The following is a 15,253-nucleotide window of genomic DNA, read 5'->3' on the forward strand; positions in this document are numbered from 1 at the left end:
ATGGATGGTGGGCCACTAAAGTGGACAGAGTTTGATTCTGCTTTTTATTCAGAATCCCTATTCTCGGTACCTTTCTCTCACTCTAGAGGAAACACGTTACCCAATATCTATCTATCTATCTATCTATCTATCTATCTATCTATCTATCTATCTATCTATCTATCTATCTATCTATCTATCTATCTATCTATCTATCTATCTATCTATCTATCTATCTGTCTGTCTGTCTGTCTCCAACAGTTTGATCGACTTGAGTCATCATTGTGAGTACATCACAATGTCTCCCTGCTAGACCTGACATCTTTGGTGTGGTTTTCCTCCAATGTTTTGCCTTCATTCCGCCTGTTCTGACTTCATTTTTGCTGGCTTTAGAGCTCTATGCACGTTACCATTGCTAACCAGTGCTAAAGTGCTTGTGCCCTCTCCTTTAATCCTGATAAGATTGTCTTACACCCATTTGCACATTTAATTTACTTGTAAGTGCCTACTACAGTAGTACTAGATATACCCAGGGCCTGTACATTAAATGCTGCTAGTGGGTTTGCTGCACTCATTGTGCCACCCACTTAAGTAGCCATTGCAGCCTGTATGTGCAGTTTAAACTGTGAATTCGACTTGGAAAAGTAACCCTGTTGCGAAGCTTTAAATTCCCCTTTTAATGCATCATGGTAGGCTCTAGGTAGCCTATAGGCCAGGGTGCATTGTAATTAAAAGGTCGGACAAGTACTTTTAAGTTTCACAAGACCTGGTAGTGAAAAACACCGAAATTTGTTTTTTTCTACTGTGAGGCCCGTGAGGCACTTCACAGCAGGTGTAAGGACTGACGCAGGCCCTTTTATATGGGAATCGCCCATGTGTAATGACACATTGCTGGAGTTGCGTCTGTTTTACGAAACACTCCAGCAATGTGTCATTCCTGCGCCACCAACAAATCTGGTCAATTCTTGCAACATGGCGTGCCGTATTGTAAACATGCCGCATCCAAAGTGTCGCAAGGAGGGCGCAATGAAAAGTTTATAGCTGTTTTCAACCAGTGTTGCAAAACATTTCATAAATGAGGCCCATAGCCTTTTTTTGAGCAAACCCCTATTCCTCTCAACATCCTTCCCAGACTCTAGTCTCTCTGCCCTGACCCTGCCAATCATAAGTCAATTATTCATTTTTACACTTTGACCTCTTACCAGAGATAGACTTTGAGATAGATTCACCCCTGAGAAATGTTCTAAATCCCGCAGCATAAGGCAATGAGTAAAGGAGCGCCTTAAAATCAACTGTCTAACCCTCTCCAAGTGGACTTGGGAAGGTTTTTAAAAACATGTTTTTTAAATTAGGCAAATGATTTTCTTTACAGCACAGTTTTCCAAATGTATTGGTTAAAGCATTGCCTTTATCGGAAGTACTGAAAAGAAACCAATGAATAATCTTGTAATAATGCAAAGTTTGGCACAGAATTGTAATAGACTTAGAAGAAGGTTATGTGCTGGTCCTTCAAGGCTCTTTAAGAGACTGGATTTGCAGAGGAACTTTAAGCCCTCGAAGCTCTTTTATCTCTACAAGCAGCCTCCAAACCTCCAGTCTACCAGGGAGACAGGAGGTTACTGTGTCCTAAATGGACAACCTGATCCTGAAAACATGGCCGTCAGACCGTCCGTGATTGAACCCTGCCATTAAAAAAAATTCCAGCAGTAATTGAAAACTTTCAAGTAGGAGAGTATGTGTAGTAGATGATTGATCCTTGCATCTATGTGGAGGAATGAACTGCTCAGAGTGTGTCAGATTATACGCTTTCAAAGATTTTTCTTTGTGATCTATCGTCTTTGTCACTCTGGATCCTCTTGCATTGGGAAATTAATTCCCACGAGTGACAAAGGTGAGTTTTAAAATATGTGAGTCTAATCCTGTGCTTGCACAGATTCTTGGATGAACAGAATGATTTAATTGATGATTTATTGCTTTAGGTCATAGGTTGCAATAAGTTTGTCACTTTATTTTCCTAAAGTGATGAGGTCATCATGAATGAAGCAAATTATTTGTGTTCAGGAGTTCACTAATATTATAACATTGATGCTTATTGAAGATGTTGGACCATGAAACATGTTGTACAGGTCAATGTATGTGAAGCCGTTATCCAAAACCCACTTCTTATTTGAATTCTTGGGGTGCGTTAAGATCTTTTAATTGACTTGATTTTGCTTATAACATATAAATACAAAAATGCATTCAGGGGCTAAGTTGAGGTTCCAATGTTGCATCTTTGAAAGGCTGAGTCAGCATTTCTGACACTATTTTTGTGGTTGCGTTAAACAGAGGATTCAGGAGCTGGAGGCCACCTTGTACAACGCGCTGCAGCAGGAAACCGTCATCAAGTTTGGGGAGATGCTGAGCGAAAAACAGCAGGAAGAGCTGCGGACGGCGGTGGAAAAACTGAGGCGGCAGATGTTGAGAAAAAGCCGAGAGTATGACTGCCAAATACTGCAGGAGCGCATGGAGCTGCTTCAGCAAGCCCATCAGGTACCATCACGTCTTGCGGTAGCATGTGCCCAATTTGGGTCTCTTTACGCAAGCGTTTTTTAGCATCTCATGACCTTCAATCATTGGCACTAGCCATTGACAAAAGAAGTATGACTGGTAAGTTTGTACCAACCATAAGAGAACTTTGGAAAAGAAGTGAGTTTCTGGGAGATTAATAAAAGAGTATTGTCTATTCCTAGTACCTGATTGCAAGGCAAGAAAATATATACTCACCCCACAAGGTGCCGATATCTCCAATCAGCAACCTTGACGCAGAACTAACTGGGCGCTAAAAACAATCCTTTGCTCAACATTCTACAGCACATACCGTCATCATTCACTCATACAGCATATAAGGGTGCAACATACTTCCCACCCCTTTAATGAACAAGGAGGAACCACATGCTACGTAAGTTCCAAAATTCCCCTGACTGATCATTGAACAGACTATGATAATACAACAGCAGTGGATACCACACACTGTCTGTACTCCTGTTGCTTTGCCTTCACTGTATGATCATCCTGTGTCATATAGGAGGCAGGTGGTAATGTATATTCCTCATAAGTGGTCTCAACAAAACTATTTGTTTATGGAACCTTTACTTGCAAGACACTATAATGGCCACTCAACAAACTACACCCATCTTCTCATTTTTACCTGACTGCAAAACGGTCATTATAATGAATTGAGAACTGGAGAGGAGCTATCGCTTTCTCAGGCCCCAGAATCTACACATAACTGAGTTCTGACCTCAACATCACCGCATTACCACAAGGGTTGACTCCTCTGAAGCAGAGTAATCATTAAAGAACGTGGGACCTCTCTAATAGGCTAACATCGCAGAGGTCCATGTAGGTTTCTACCATAGAAACTGAACCCTGGGACAAACCTCCATGAAGGCTTGTTCATGAGGCTTGGAATATACAGCTCTCCCGGGTATTTAGAGCCACTCAAAGCACTTTCCTGAAGTGCCTCACACAACTTTATCACAGTTAATTTCCAATATCCTTGATGACGTTAAAGTCTCACTCTACAGTGTTCAACTGAGTGAAAGCACATCTAAAATTGTGATCTGAACAACATCTGAATCCAAGTGTACACACACAATTAAATCAAGAATCTGATCTGAATGCACACTCAGCCTAAAGTGAATACAAAGATAGTGTTCAGTTACTGTCCAAACCCACACTTCCTGAGAAGATTCATAACAAAGGCAACCAGACTGCATGGTAAATAGATACTTCCCAACCTCAAAGGCTTGACACATATAGCATGGCACAGAATAGCACTCACTATGAGTGACCTCGTTTTTTGTGAGATAATTTATTGCACGGAAAACCCCCCACCGATGTTTTTGGAATATATCTTGTGTGTGAAGATCACTTATTATGGGTTTCGGCACACAAAGAGCATTGCGGGAATATGGATCTCTAGAGTGGCAAAATCCCCATGTTCCCATATTTACTGACTATTTTTTCCCAGTAAATATCGGGATGATTGACCTTCTGAAATTGATTTATTGATTCGTATTTTGGGGTGTTTATCTTGCATTGAGTATGTACTGGATGTGTTAAAAAACATACAACCCATAATTCCAATCTGTGTTGTAACAGGTGTACAACTCTTCCACACCATTTAACAAGCACAGATACACCCTTCAGCACACAGTATTATGCAAATTATGGCAAATATTACATAATCACACACAGAATATTTATAGCAGAAGAGCTGAGAGACATAGAAATGCAGATCCCTGTCTACCTAGGAATAGCAACAATTTAGAGATCAAACCTCAGACCCACTTCGAATTAGTTACATTTAGACCACAGAAAATAAGACACAGATTCCTTCTCACTAGACTCAATGACTGTTGAAACTGGCACTTTCAGGTTGGCTGAGGCGGTGTCCTAGCCAGGCATAACCTACAACTCCCATTAGGGGTGGGTGATTACACACACTGTGTAACCTGTGCTCACCCTTGGGTAGCTTGGCACTGGGCAGTCAGGCTTATCACGAGGCAATGTGTAAAGCACTGGCACAGCAATCACAATAAATACCATGCATCACAAAAGAGACTTCACACATGATGCATGTAAATAACGTTTGTATTCAGTACACACAATAATCAACACAACATGAACATCATATATTTCTAGGTATAAATCACACTTGGAATAATTACTAGCAATACTAGGCCCAGCTGCGTTAAAATGACATTAGTAATATGCACACTTGGCAAAGATCCTATTTTGCACCCCCCACCAGTACACCTATGCCATGCAACACATTGTCCACCCCAGGCCCACCCTAGCAATTCTTGTAATTCAATGCCACACTGTTAGAGGGTGCACCTCAGGTCACAACGATATCAGAAATATGTACATACACAAAATTATACCACTTTTTTAGCAGCACCGCAAGCAGAGGCTGTGTGGGTAAAACAAATGTCGAACATAATGCTCTTCTGGCAAGAAATTAATGTGTAAGACAACACCACCGGCAGTGTCATGAATCACAGGAAGTCTGCAGACTATCACTCCCACACACACTAACTCTGCACCGACTTGCAGTGCAATGGCTATCAGGCAGGTCCGTATGGAATGCACTTGCACACATATGCGCTCAGCTTCCTAATGCACTGTACTGATACCCAGCCGGTCAATTAAAAACTCACTGCAGACCCCGTGGCCCAAGCCTCCCTCTAACTCCAACTCACCCCGACTAGCCTGCACCCACAGATTGTAGATAACCCATACCCCCTTGGACACTTGGCAGCATGCGGCTTGAGTCACTCTAAGTCAGGGTCCCAGGGAGATGGGGGTAGGAAGCAGGATTAATTAGGAGGCAGTCATTGAAGGGGGTTTAGCAGCCACTTGAGAAGTTCACCCACAGGATACAGAGCAGAAACGAACTGAGAGCAATAGTTGGTCACACAAAAGGGTTCTACAAGGGCCTTCCGGCACCAGCCCAGTTATGTGAAGCACTGGCGGTTCACACAGTCTCTTGACCTACTTCCGATCATTCTCCGAAGCGTTCCTTCAGCCCAGTTAGTCACTCTCACTACCCAAGCCCAAGCCAGGTGATACTTGGTAACACAATGTCATCAGAAGCCTGGTGAGGATAGGGTAGTTGGTCCGCTGTGCTGAGGGCCAAAAAGGGAGCAATTGATGAATGGCGAATGAAGCAGGGGAGCCACTCTGTTGCAGGAGGTATCCCATCAGGTACAATTCGATCAGAGTCGCACCCAGGCAATCTAGGTACTACATCTGGTATGTGATGATACGGGTTGCATCAGACCATTCCGGTCACACATAATGAAGAGTTGCAAGTTCTGTAACTCCCTGGGAAATGAGGCACAACATCCAGTAAGCGTTGATATGTGTCACACCAGAGAATTCTGGTCACATGCAACAAAGAGTTGCAAATTCCATACCTCCCTGGAAATGAGGCAGAACGTCTGGTGCGTGTTGAGATGGGTGGCACCAGACAATTGCACAGACACAAGTTCAGCAATGCCTCATGAGGTAGTATGAGACACTACTATGGCTAAGCCCACTGAGGTAACGGGTTTTTAGGAACCCGCTGGTGCCAGGGGATAACACCCGAAGACCTCTGAGTTCTCCCTTGTTCCGGACCACAGAAACACGGAGTCTTCTAGTCACAGTCAGAGATCAAGTTTTATTGGCAGCTACCAAGTAACATGTGTCCTAGAAGCACGACAAACGCGGATCGTGTGTTCTCAGGAGACTGTTCGTTTTTACAGAACCAGCCGTCTCCTTATATACAAAAATAATAGCTGCAAGCAAGAATTCCTGAGTTTATGATATGGCTATACACATATTTCTACAATAATACAAAAGAGCGAAGTCATGTAGGCAAGCCCCTATTTTAGACGTCCAGTTCGTGAAAGATTACCCGGCCAGGCCCGGAACTCCCATCAGATATCGACGAAACCCCAATAAAGAAAGGCACCTCCTAGTTATAAAACTGACCATAAACAGGGTGCGGGGACAGGTGTGTGTGTGTGTGTAAAAACATGATCTGGATGTAGTGAATGGTTTGTGGTATGTTGTGCATTGATGCTATCGTATTCGGCCACTGGGTGAGGAGCTGCCCAAACAGGTTTGGCTGGAGGCAAGGGAGTCAGTTGGGACAGGTCAGGGGGAAGTCAAGGAAAGGTGGACGTGTCCTTTTGGATCAGACTCGGCCATACTTAATTGACTTATCATGAGGGCAAGACACAAGATGGATGCCATTCACAAAATGGAGTCTAAGGGTTCGGAACGGAAACTATGATTTAAGGGTGTTGGCATCCCCCAATCATGACGCAAATGCATAGGGATGATGTCCTAATCATTATTGGTCTGTTGACACCAAATTCGTCATGGTACGTTGATATTTTGTGGCACGGGTATTGGATCTCGACATCGTGATAACAGTAGGGTCCAGAATTTCAGAACCACAGACCCTCCTTTTGCCCTTATGTAAGGCAATAACTCAGGTCAATCTGAGTCCAAATCTGTATGAAGAAATTTGTGGAGATGCTGCTGTAGCATCATTCTGTTGCTCAGTTCGTCCCTTGACACAGGCTTCCGTACACATGGGGTAGCACAGATGCCACATAGTGCAGGAGCGCACTGTACACACAGGCAGAACATAAACAGAAGCGCTAAGATCATCCCAATGAAGATCAGTGTTTTCCATCCCCAGGCAGTAATCAGTTCCCAGAACCACCCTAGCAAGGACCAGTCCCCTTTTTCTACGTGAAGGGAACCAGATATTTCATGTAGCTTAGAGATGGCCTGGTACACTGTCGGCGCATTATCAGGGATGAAAATGCAACAACTGGACTGGATCACTCTACACACACCACCACGATCGGCGAGTATGATATCTAGGGCAACTCGGTTCTGAAGGGTCATAAGTCGATCCGACTGAAGCTCGGTTGTTAAATTTCCAAGGGCTCCGGCCGTTTCAATCACGGCGGATTCAACTATCCTTGCTAATTGACGAATATTCCTGCTGTTCACCATAGGCCCCCAAAATGGCAGAAAACCCTTTGCAAAGTCAGCGAATTCCTGACTCGCGGTGTCGTCTTTACTCACGACACCCCTAGCTGTCCTTGTCCGATGGTAATCTGCTCTGGCCGTGTAGGTGGGAGGCAGCAGAAATGAGATAAAACATGTACCTGAGAAGTCAGGGGGCAACCATGTATAGGCTTGGTCGTGGCAGATGAAATACGTGCCCTTGGCTGCTAAGAGTATAGGGGAAGTTCGGGAAGCGAACACATATGTTTCCGTGCATATGCTCTTTCCTAATTGTGCTTTGGGATCCCTACCGATACCTTGTAAACATAAGTGACCTCGGTGAGTCACTATCCAAACTGGGCGGGATTTCTCTGCTGCTTGGCTCTTACTCAGGTAAACCCCATATTTAGTTTCGTTCCAACGAGTGTAGGGACTGAGTTCGTCTTTTGGGATCTCAAGATAAGTGTCGAACTCCCTACTCATATTTCTTATCCCTGCCACTAGTGCCTTGTTACTGGAATCGCTCTCAGTGGAACGGGTCGGGTATGGTTCTAGGGTGAATAGGAACATGGTCTGGAAAGCCCACAGAGAACCATAATAACTGAATGGCAGGATAAAGTATGGGATACCCTTATCAGTTGTGTGTGGCATGAGTCCGCATATCCAACAGTTCGATGTGTTCATTACGGACTGGTGTTGGTGCAGAAGTTTAATGAATGAGTTATTTACAAATTCGAGTCTTCTGGCAGACTCGTGTTCAGGTAGAGGGTGAAAGGAGTGCGGAGAGAGAGTGGGAGGAGGCGTTGGCCGAGTGTCATTTGAAAACAAGGAAACTTGAAATACGAATAGAGCATAACCGGTCAAGAACATCGCTATGCTACACAGCATTAAAACACACATTATCAGGAACCTTCTTTTGGACAGTATCGTGCATAATTGTTTTTCAAGGTTCGTGAATCTGATAGGTCTCTTTACCCTAGGAAACTCCATCCTCTAGTTGCTGCCCGCGGTGGTAGGATGATTCTGCCAGGGAGTGCGCTCTGTTCAGTCCGGGGTAACTCCCGTGGACCAACCAGAACCGTTGACCTAAACGTCCCCAGTTGCACTCCCCAGACTTCAACCGCGACCCTAGCAGCAGAACCGGATGGCGGTTCGAAAATCAAAAATGAGCAAGTTTCCTGAGAGTGAGAGAGCTGAAAAATCAAAAATAGTTCTTAGGGGAAAAGAAATTCACATTAGTTTGCCTTTTATTAGTCTCTTTGTCTAGACCTTAGATTGTATCGTCGTTTCCCATGTACGGTGTGGTCTTCAAACAATGTCTCAGGTTCGGTAGTGTCCAACTGCATAGACGGTGGCACAAGTCCTTGTAAAATATGATCACTCCTCTCCTTTTCGGAACCAGTCTCTTTCAAACGTGCATCGCTGAAAGGGATGAAGCGAGGTACGGATTCTGTCTCAGAGTCGGCAAGTCCTTCATTGACCCACCGGTCGTTTGGGAGGGGTAGAGGGACCCGTTTACAATGGGTCCCATGCACCCAGTTCTTTTTGCCTTCCACCCGAACAGCTGATCTTGTGGAAAGAAGTACCAGGTGCGGTCCGGTCCACCTCGGCTGCCCGTTGTTTGTGCGCTGGAAATTCCGCACCAAGACCCACGTGCCGGGTTCGATGGAGTGACCTGGATCGTCAGAGGCTGGTGGAGAGGAACTGTGAACCTGTTGGTGTAAGACACGCAATTTAGTTGTTAATTCGCACAAATAGTCAAGCAGTACGGGGTGGTCTATTTCGCTGAGTTTCTTTGGCCTTGGCACGCCCCAGACGTTGGCTGGGCGGCCAAACACTATCTCATGGGGGCTAAGTCCTCATCTGGAATGGACGGTCGTTCTGGTTGACAGGAGTGCTAGAAGCAAGGCGTCAGGCCATTTAAGACCTGTACAGGCTTGGATCTTGGCTAATTTGAGCTTTAACGTGCCATTGTAGCACTCTACTAGTCCAGCTGATTGGGGGTGGTTTGCAGAATGGTACTTTTGGTGTATGCCTAGACACTCACACACTCTCTTCATCACACGTCCTACGAATTCGCTTCCATTATCACTCCAGACAATTCTAGGCATACCAAATCTAGGGAAGAACTCTTTGACAAGGGCTTTGGCAGTTGACAAGGCGGTATTGTCCTTAAGGGGGTACGCTTCCACCCACCTGGAGAAAGCGCAAACAACAACGAGCACATATTTCAGATTGTTGCACCTCTCCATGTGGATGAAATCGAGCTGCAAAACCTCGAACGGATATGTTGGAGGTGCAAAATGACCAGCTGGAGTTGGGGTTCCCCTACCGGGATTGTACTTTAAACACACCATACAGTTTTTGACCACATTCTCTGCATATTTTGGGATATTGCTATTCTGCCATACTGGGGCCAATAGTTTACATATTCCTCTCGAACTGATGTGTGCAATTCCATGAGCCATTGTTACTACTGCAAGTACATATGCGTTAGGTAATAGCCATCGCTGGTGTTCCGACAATTCGACCCAACAACCATTCGCATCTAATCTACCTGTACTTTCTCTCCATTCATTCACCTCTTTCTCAGTCGCCTCGGCTTGTATAGATTTCACGCTTTCAATGGTGTCCTCACACATTCCCACATCAGTAATCCATCTAGCGGGACCTACAACATACATCCGACTCATCGTGTTCCTTGCAGTCTCTTTCGCAACCTCGTCTGCAAATGCATTCCCGCGGCCAACCTCATCCTGAATCTTTTTGTGTGCACTGCATTTCATAATGGCAACTTGTAGTGGCAAGGTCAGTGACTCAAGGAGTTCATTAACTAGCTGACCATGTTGTATCTTTGCACCATGTGACGTAAGGAACCCACGTTCACGCCACAATCTCCCAAAACTGTGAGCCACACCAAAGGCGTATTGGCTGTCAGTGTACACATTCACTCGCTTTCCTTTCGCCAACACACATGCTCTTGTAAGCGCAATCAGCTCTGCAGCTTGTGCAGAATTGTGGGAAATGCGCGCGGTCTCTATAATGGTGTGTAATGTCGTTACGGCATATGCTGCAGTCGTATCACCATTCGGCAATTTGAAACATGAACCATCAACCCATAAAGTATCATTGCATTCGGGAAGGGGAGTGTCCTGTAAGTCTACTCTCCCTTTTGTCTCTTCTTCTGTCCTAAAGCAGCAGTCATGTTTATCAATCTCGTCTGTTTCTGTCGGGATGGGTAGTAGCGTAGCGGGGTTGAGTGTATCACACCTCTTTATGTGGATGTGACTAGCTAACAGTGTAAGTTCGTAACTGGATAGTCGAGCGCTAGTGAGATGTTGTGTCTTCGTCCTGTTTAGCAAAATGTCTACCGCATGCGGGACCATAACGATCAGAGTATTATTCATGACTAATCCAGCAGACTGTCGAATGCAGACAGCTGCTGCGGCGGTAGCCCTCAGACAACTTGGTAGGGCTTTAGCCACAGGGTCTAGAGTTGCCGAAAAATACGCGCACGGGCGCTGTTTGTTCCCAAAGTGTTGTGTTAAGACTGATAATGCACAACCTTCCTTCTCATGGACGTATAATGTAAAAAGGCTTACTGTAGTTGGGGTTTCCCAACACAGGAGCCGAACACAATGCATCACGCAACTCGTGGAAACTCGTCTGACAATCTTCAGACCAGGGCATAGGATTGGGCGTATCTTTGCAGAGTAGTGTCAGCAAGGGTTTAGCTAGTAGTGAGAAATTCGGTATCCATTGTCTACAGTACGATGTAATGCCCAAGAAGGCTCGAACCTCTCTCTGTGTCCTTGGGGCACTCAGTTCTGCAATTGCCTGTATTCTTTCTGGTGTCAGTCTCCTTCCCTCCTTCGATAAGATGTGACCTAGGTAGGTAACTTCTTGTCGACAAAATTGTAGCTTGGAAAGAGAGACTTTGTGCTTCATGTCACATAAGTGACGCAATAATGACAACGTGGCTTGTCTGAAAATTTCTTCCGTGTCTGCAGCGATCAGCAGATCGTCTACATACTGAATCAGAGTTGACCCATCTGGCAGAACAATAGTGTCTAGTTGTGTTTTCAGGGCCTGACTGAATATTGATGGGCTTTCGCAGTAGCCTTGAGGAGCGCACTTGAAGCGGAAGCTTCGTCCTCCTAAACTGAATCCAAAAATATCCCTACTCTCCTCAGCAATCGGGATGCTGAAGAAAGCGTTCTTCAGGTCAATCACCGAGAACCAAGCTGCTGAAGCTGGAACCATTGTCAATAAAGCAGTAATGTCGGGGACAACTGGAAACTGCGGGATAACTACCTTATTCACTTCTCTGAGATCAATCACGAACCTGTACACAGGCGGATGTGAAGGATCAGTGCATTTTAAGACGGGCAAAACTGGACTGTTACAAACATTTCCTGTTGTTTCTTCGATAACATCTTTATCGATCAGATCATAAACGATCGTCAACAACGCCTTTTCGCATTCGCTAGATATTTTGTATTGGGGAATACGTGGCAACCTAACGTTGGCTTTCAAAGTTATGACATACGGTGCTATCTCTAAACGACCGACATCATTAGAACCATTAACCCAAAGTATATCAGGAAGCGATGACAATTCAGTTGGAATATTTTCCTTTGACAAATACATTGGAGAAATGACTTTCTTACCTGAAGTAAGTTGTACTCCCAAGGGGGAACAGTATAAAGTCGCATACAACCTCTTTAGTAAATCCAAACCTAACAAATTTTCACCGCAACCTGTTGTCAAAATGAGGGGTGCTTCTAATTCGCATGGGCCAACAGAAAGTGATATAGGACTAGAGATCGGGTTTCTAACAGGGGCGCCAGAGAAACCTACTGGGACATTCATTTCGCCAGACAAAGGTGCGCCAGGAAGTTTCGAGTGCATAATAGAACTTTTTGTAGCACCAGTATCCAGCAGAAATGGCTCTGACACTCCTGAGGCAATTACCTCGACATAAGGTCCATTCTAAGCATGAGCGCAAAATCCGCTCCGATCGCGGATTTTGCGGATTTTCGGTAAATTCGCGGTCCGCGAACTCTTGCGAATTTACCGAAAATCCGCAATCCGTGATCGGAGCGGATTTTGCGGTCAAAAGTTCAAGCGAGCCTAATTATTTACGATGGCGCCGGCAAGCTGCCAGCGCCATCCTCAAATAGTTACTTAATTAGCTTCAACAGGAAGCTCTAATAGATAAGATACAGCAGGGGCTCGAGCGCCTGCTTTATTTTATCCGTTGGAGCTTCCTGTTGAAGCTAATTAAGTAACTTTTGCAGGATGGCGCTGGCAGCTCGCCGGCGCCATCGTAAATTATTCATGATGGTGACAAACGGTTCTGTCTCTTAATCTGCTGCTCTGATCGGTCTCTGACCTTTTATACACACAAGAGGCATGTGCGCTCGCATGGAAGCCCCGTCCGTTTGGCCCCGCCCACACACTTGAGGAACACTTGCAGATATCAATAAAGCATGTGCCCTAGTTGAAGCTTAAATTCAGTGACTCATTCATCAGCCCAAAAACAATCGTGAGCATTGTGGGTGCTGGGCAGGTGTGCCTTCTTCCCAAATATACCATCGAAAATCCTCTGTGATGCTGGCCAGAGGCATTTGCATCTTTGACTTTCACGAGCGCAATCCCCGTGCTGTTCCTGTGACCAGGAGCTTCTGTCTCTTAATCTGCTGCTCCGATCGGTCTCTGACCTTTTATACACACAAGAGGCATGTGCGCTCGCATGGAAGCCCGTCCGTTTGGCCCCGCCCACACACTCGAGGAAGCCCCGCCCCCAAATCCGCCGATCCGCATAATCCGCGGATTTTGCGGATCCACGATCCGTGAATCCGCAAATTCGTGAATCGTGGATCCGCAAAATCCGCCCATGCTTAGTCCATTCTGATCTACTGGAACTGAAACGACTCCCTCTCTTTGTCCATGGCTGTCCTAGCAATCATTACCCTCAGTGTCGTGTTCGGTGTAATAGTCGTCAGCATAGTACTGAGCTGACCTAGACAATTCATTATTCTGTTGGTCAAAGCTGTTCATGGAATTCTGAGGCGGAAAAGAAGCTGCGTTCTGGTAGAAATTTCCACGACCCCTACCTCTAGGGGCATGTTGAACACCTCTTCCCCTTACACCTGAAACGCCGTTTAAGCGTCGCGCAAGAGCCGGACAATTACTTTTGAAGTGACCCTCTTCCTTGCAATATGCACATTGATTCGGGCCATACGGAAGACGTTGATGGGAAAACTCGTTTCCTTGCGCGTTTCTCGAATACTGCTGTTGTTGCTGATAATTGGGCTGACTAGCCATACGAGGCGGATAGGCCTGTTGGAGAAGAACTTTAGTTTTTAAATCTTTCGTCTTTTTGTCTGCCTTATCTAGCTCGTCTTTGCGCCTATTTTCATAGTACTGGGCTGTAGCTAAAATCTGCGCTGACGTAGAGACAGCCCAAGCACTCTCTGAATCTTTTAGTTTATTACACAGTTCAGGAAGTAAGTTATGTACGAATTTGTCTACAAACAATCTTTGACCACCCTCGGTAGCCATATCTTGACCACTATGATCGGTGAAAGTCTCCTCAAATCTCGTGAAAAAGTCAGACACATTCTCATCTTTCTTCTGCTTACACGCAGATAGCTTATCCCAGTTTACGCGTACTTCAGGCATTATTGTTTTCATGTACGCGATAATCCTACCGGGAAGTTCAGCTATTAACGGCTCAGGTTTGAAACCACCAATTTGTCTAGCATCTGTAGCGGTAATGTTTGCCCATGAGTCACCTAGTTCTTGGTCATGGTTCGTATGACGAATTTTACTCCATAAAGGATGTGGGACAACATTCCCAAACAACATGTCTACATCCGCTAAATTCATTATACATGAGCTTGCAGTTTGCGATAACTCCTTATAATACCCAGTCGGGTTTTTACGAGGATCAGGTAGTGTCTGCTTGAGTGCTAAAACTTCGGATCTTTTCCAGGGGACATGTACCCATACACGCTGGAAATGAGGCAGAATTGGTGGATTTGCATTCGCATCACCTTCCCTCCAAACCGGAGGAACCTCTCTCATGGGGTACTGTCTCGCTCTTTTCCTACCTGATACGTCGTCTTCGTGCAATGATCTAGAGACGTTTCCCTTACTCCTATAAGAGAGCAATAACTCTATCGCTTTCTCAACATCTGCACCTACAATCATACCTTCATAGAACTTAAAGCGCGTACGCCATAGTTCGTCCATTGTGCATTTGGGATCATTTGTCTTCACATCTTCGCACAGATATACACACATCTCTTCGAATACGTATCTCTGAGTGGGTGCATTCCATTGACGAAAAACGTCCATAACATGCTGAACATCATATCTAACAGTATCCGTAATCCATTGGCGGGCTAGTTCATTCAACACTTTTCATTCCTCGTAATCAGGCAGTTGACTACGTGACTGTCTATGTTCTGTTTTAGGGGTCGTTTTAGGCGACCCGAAGAAAGGTGAAAACAGACTAGTGACGGTACCTGTCACTCTTTGTCTAGTAGAAGGAGAAACTTGCGGAAGGGCAAGTGCATCGGAAAAGACATGCTGAGGCAAAGAAGAAGTAGAGGCAATAGCAGAGGAAGTTGAAACAGTGGCAGACGTAGTATCATAGGGAACAGTTGGAGCCGTAGGCAAAGTGGTAGAAGTAGACGAAGTATGT

The 15,253-nt window shown here is 45.1% G+C and overlaps 1 protein-coding gene across 1 annotated transcript in view; it reads left to right on the plus strand.

The window, feature by feature from the left end:
• JAKMIP2 (janus kinase and microtubule interacting protein 2) overlaps positions 1-15,253 on the plus strand; it is a 185,799-nt gene that overhangs the window by 133,900 nt on the left and 36,646 nt on the right. The window contains exon 18 of the mRNA XM_078650655.1: positions 2,308-2,511. Coding sequence (XP_078506781.1) covers positions 2,308-2,511 — 204 coding nt within the window. The remainder of the gene's footprint in view (positions 1-2,307; positions 2,512-15,253) is intronic.

This window comes from Lissotriton helveticus, chromosome 7 (assembly GCF_964261635.1).
Source record: "Lissotriton helveticus chromosome 7, aLisHel1.1, whole genome shotgun sequence".
NCBI classification, from domain to species: Eukaryota; Metazoa; Chordata; class Amphibia; order Caudata; family Salamandridae; genus Lissotriton; species Lissotriton helveticus.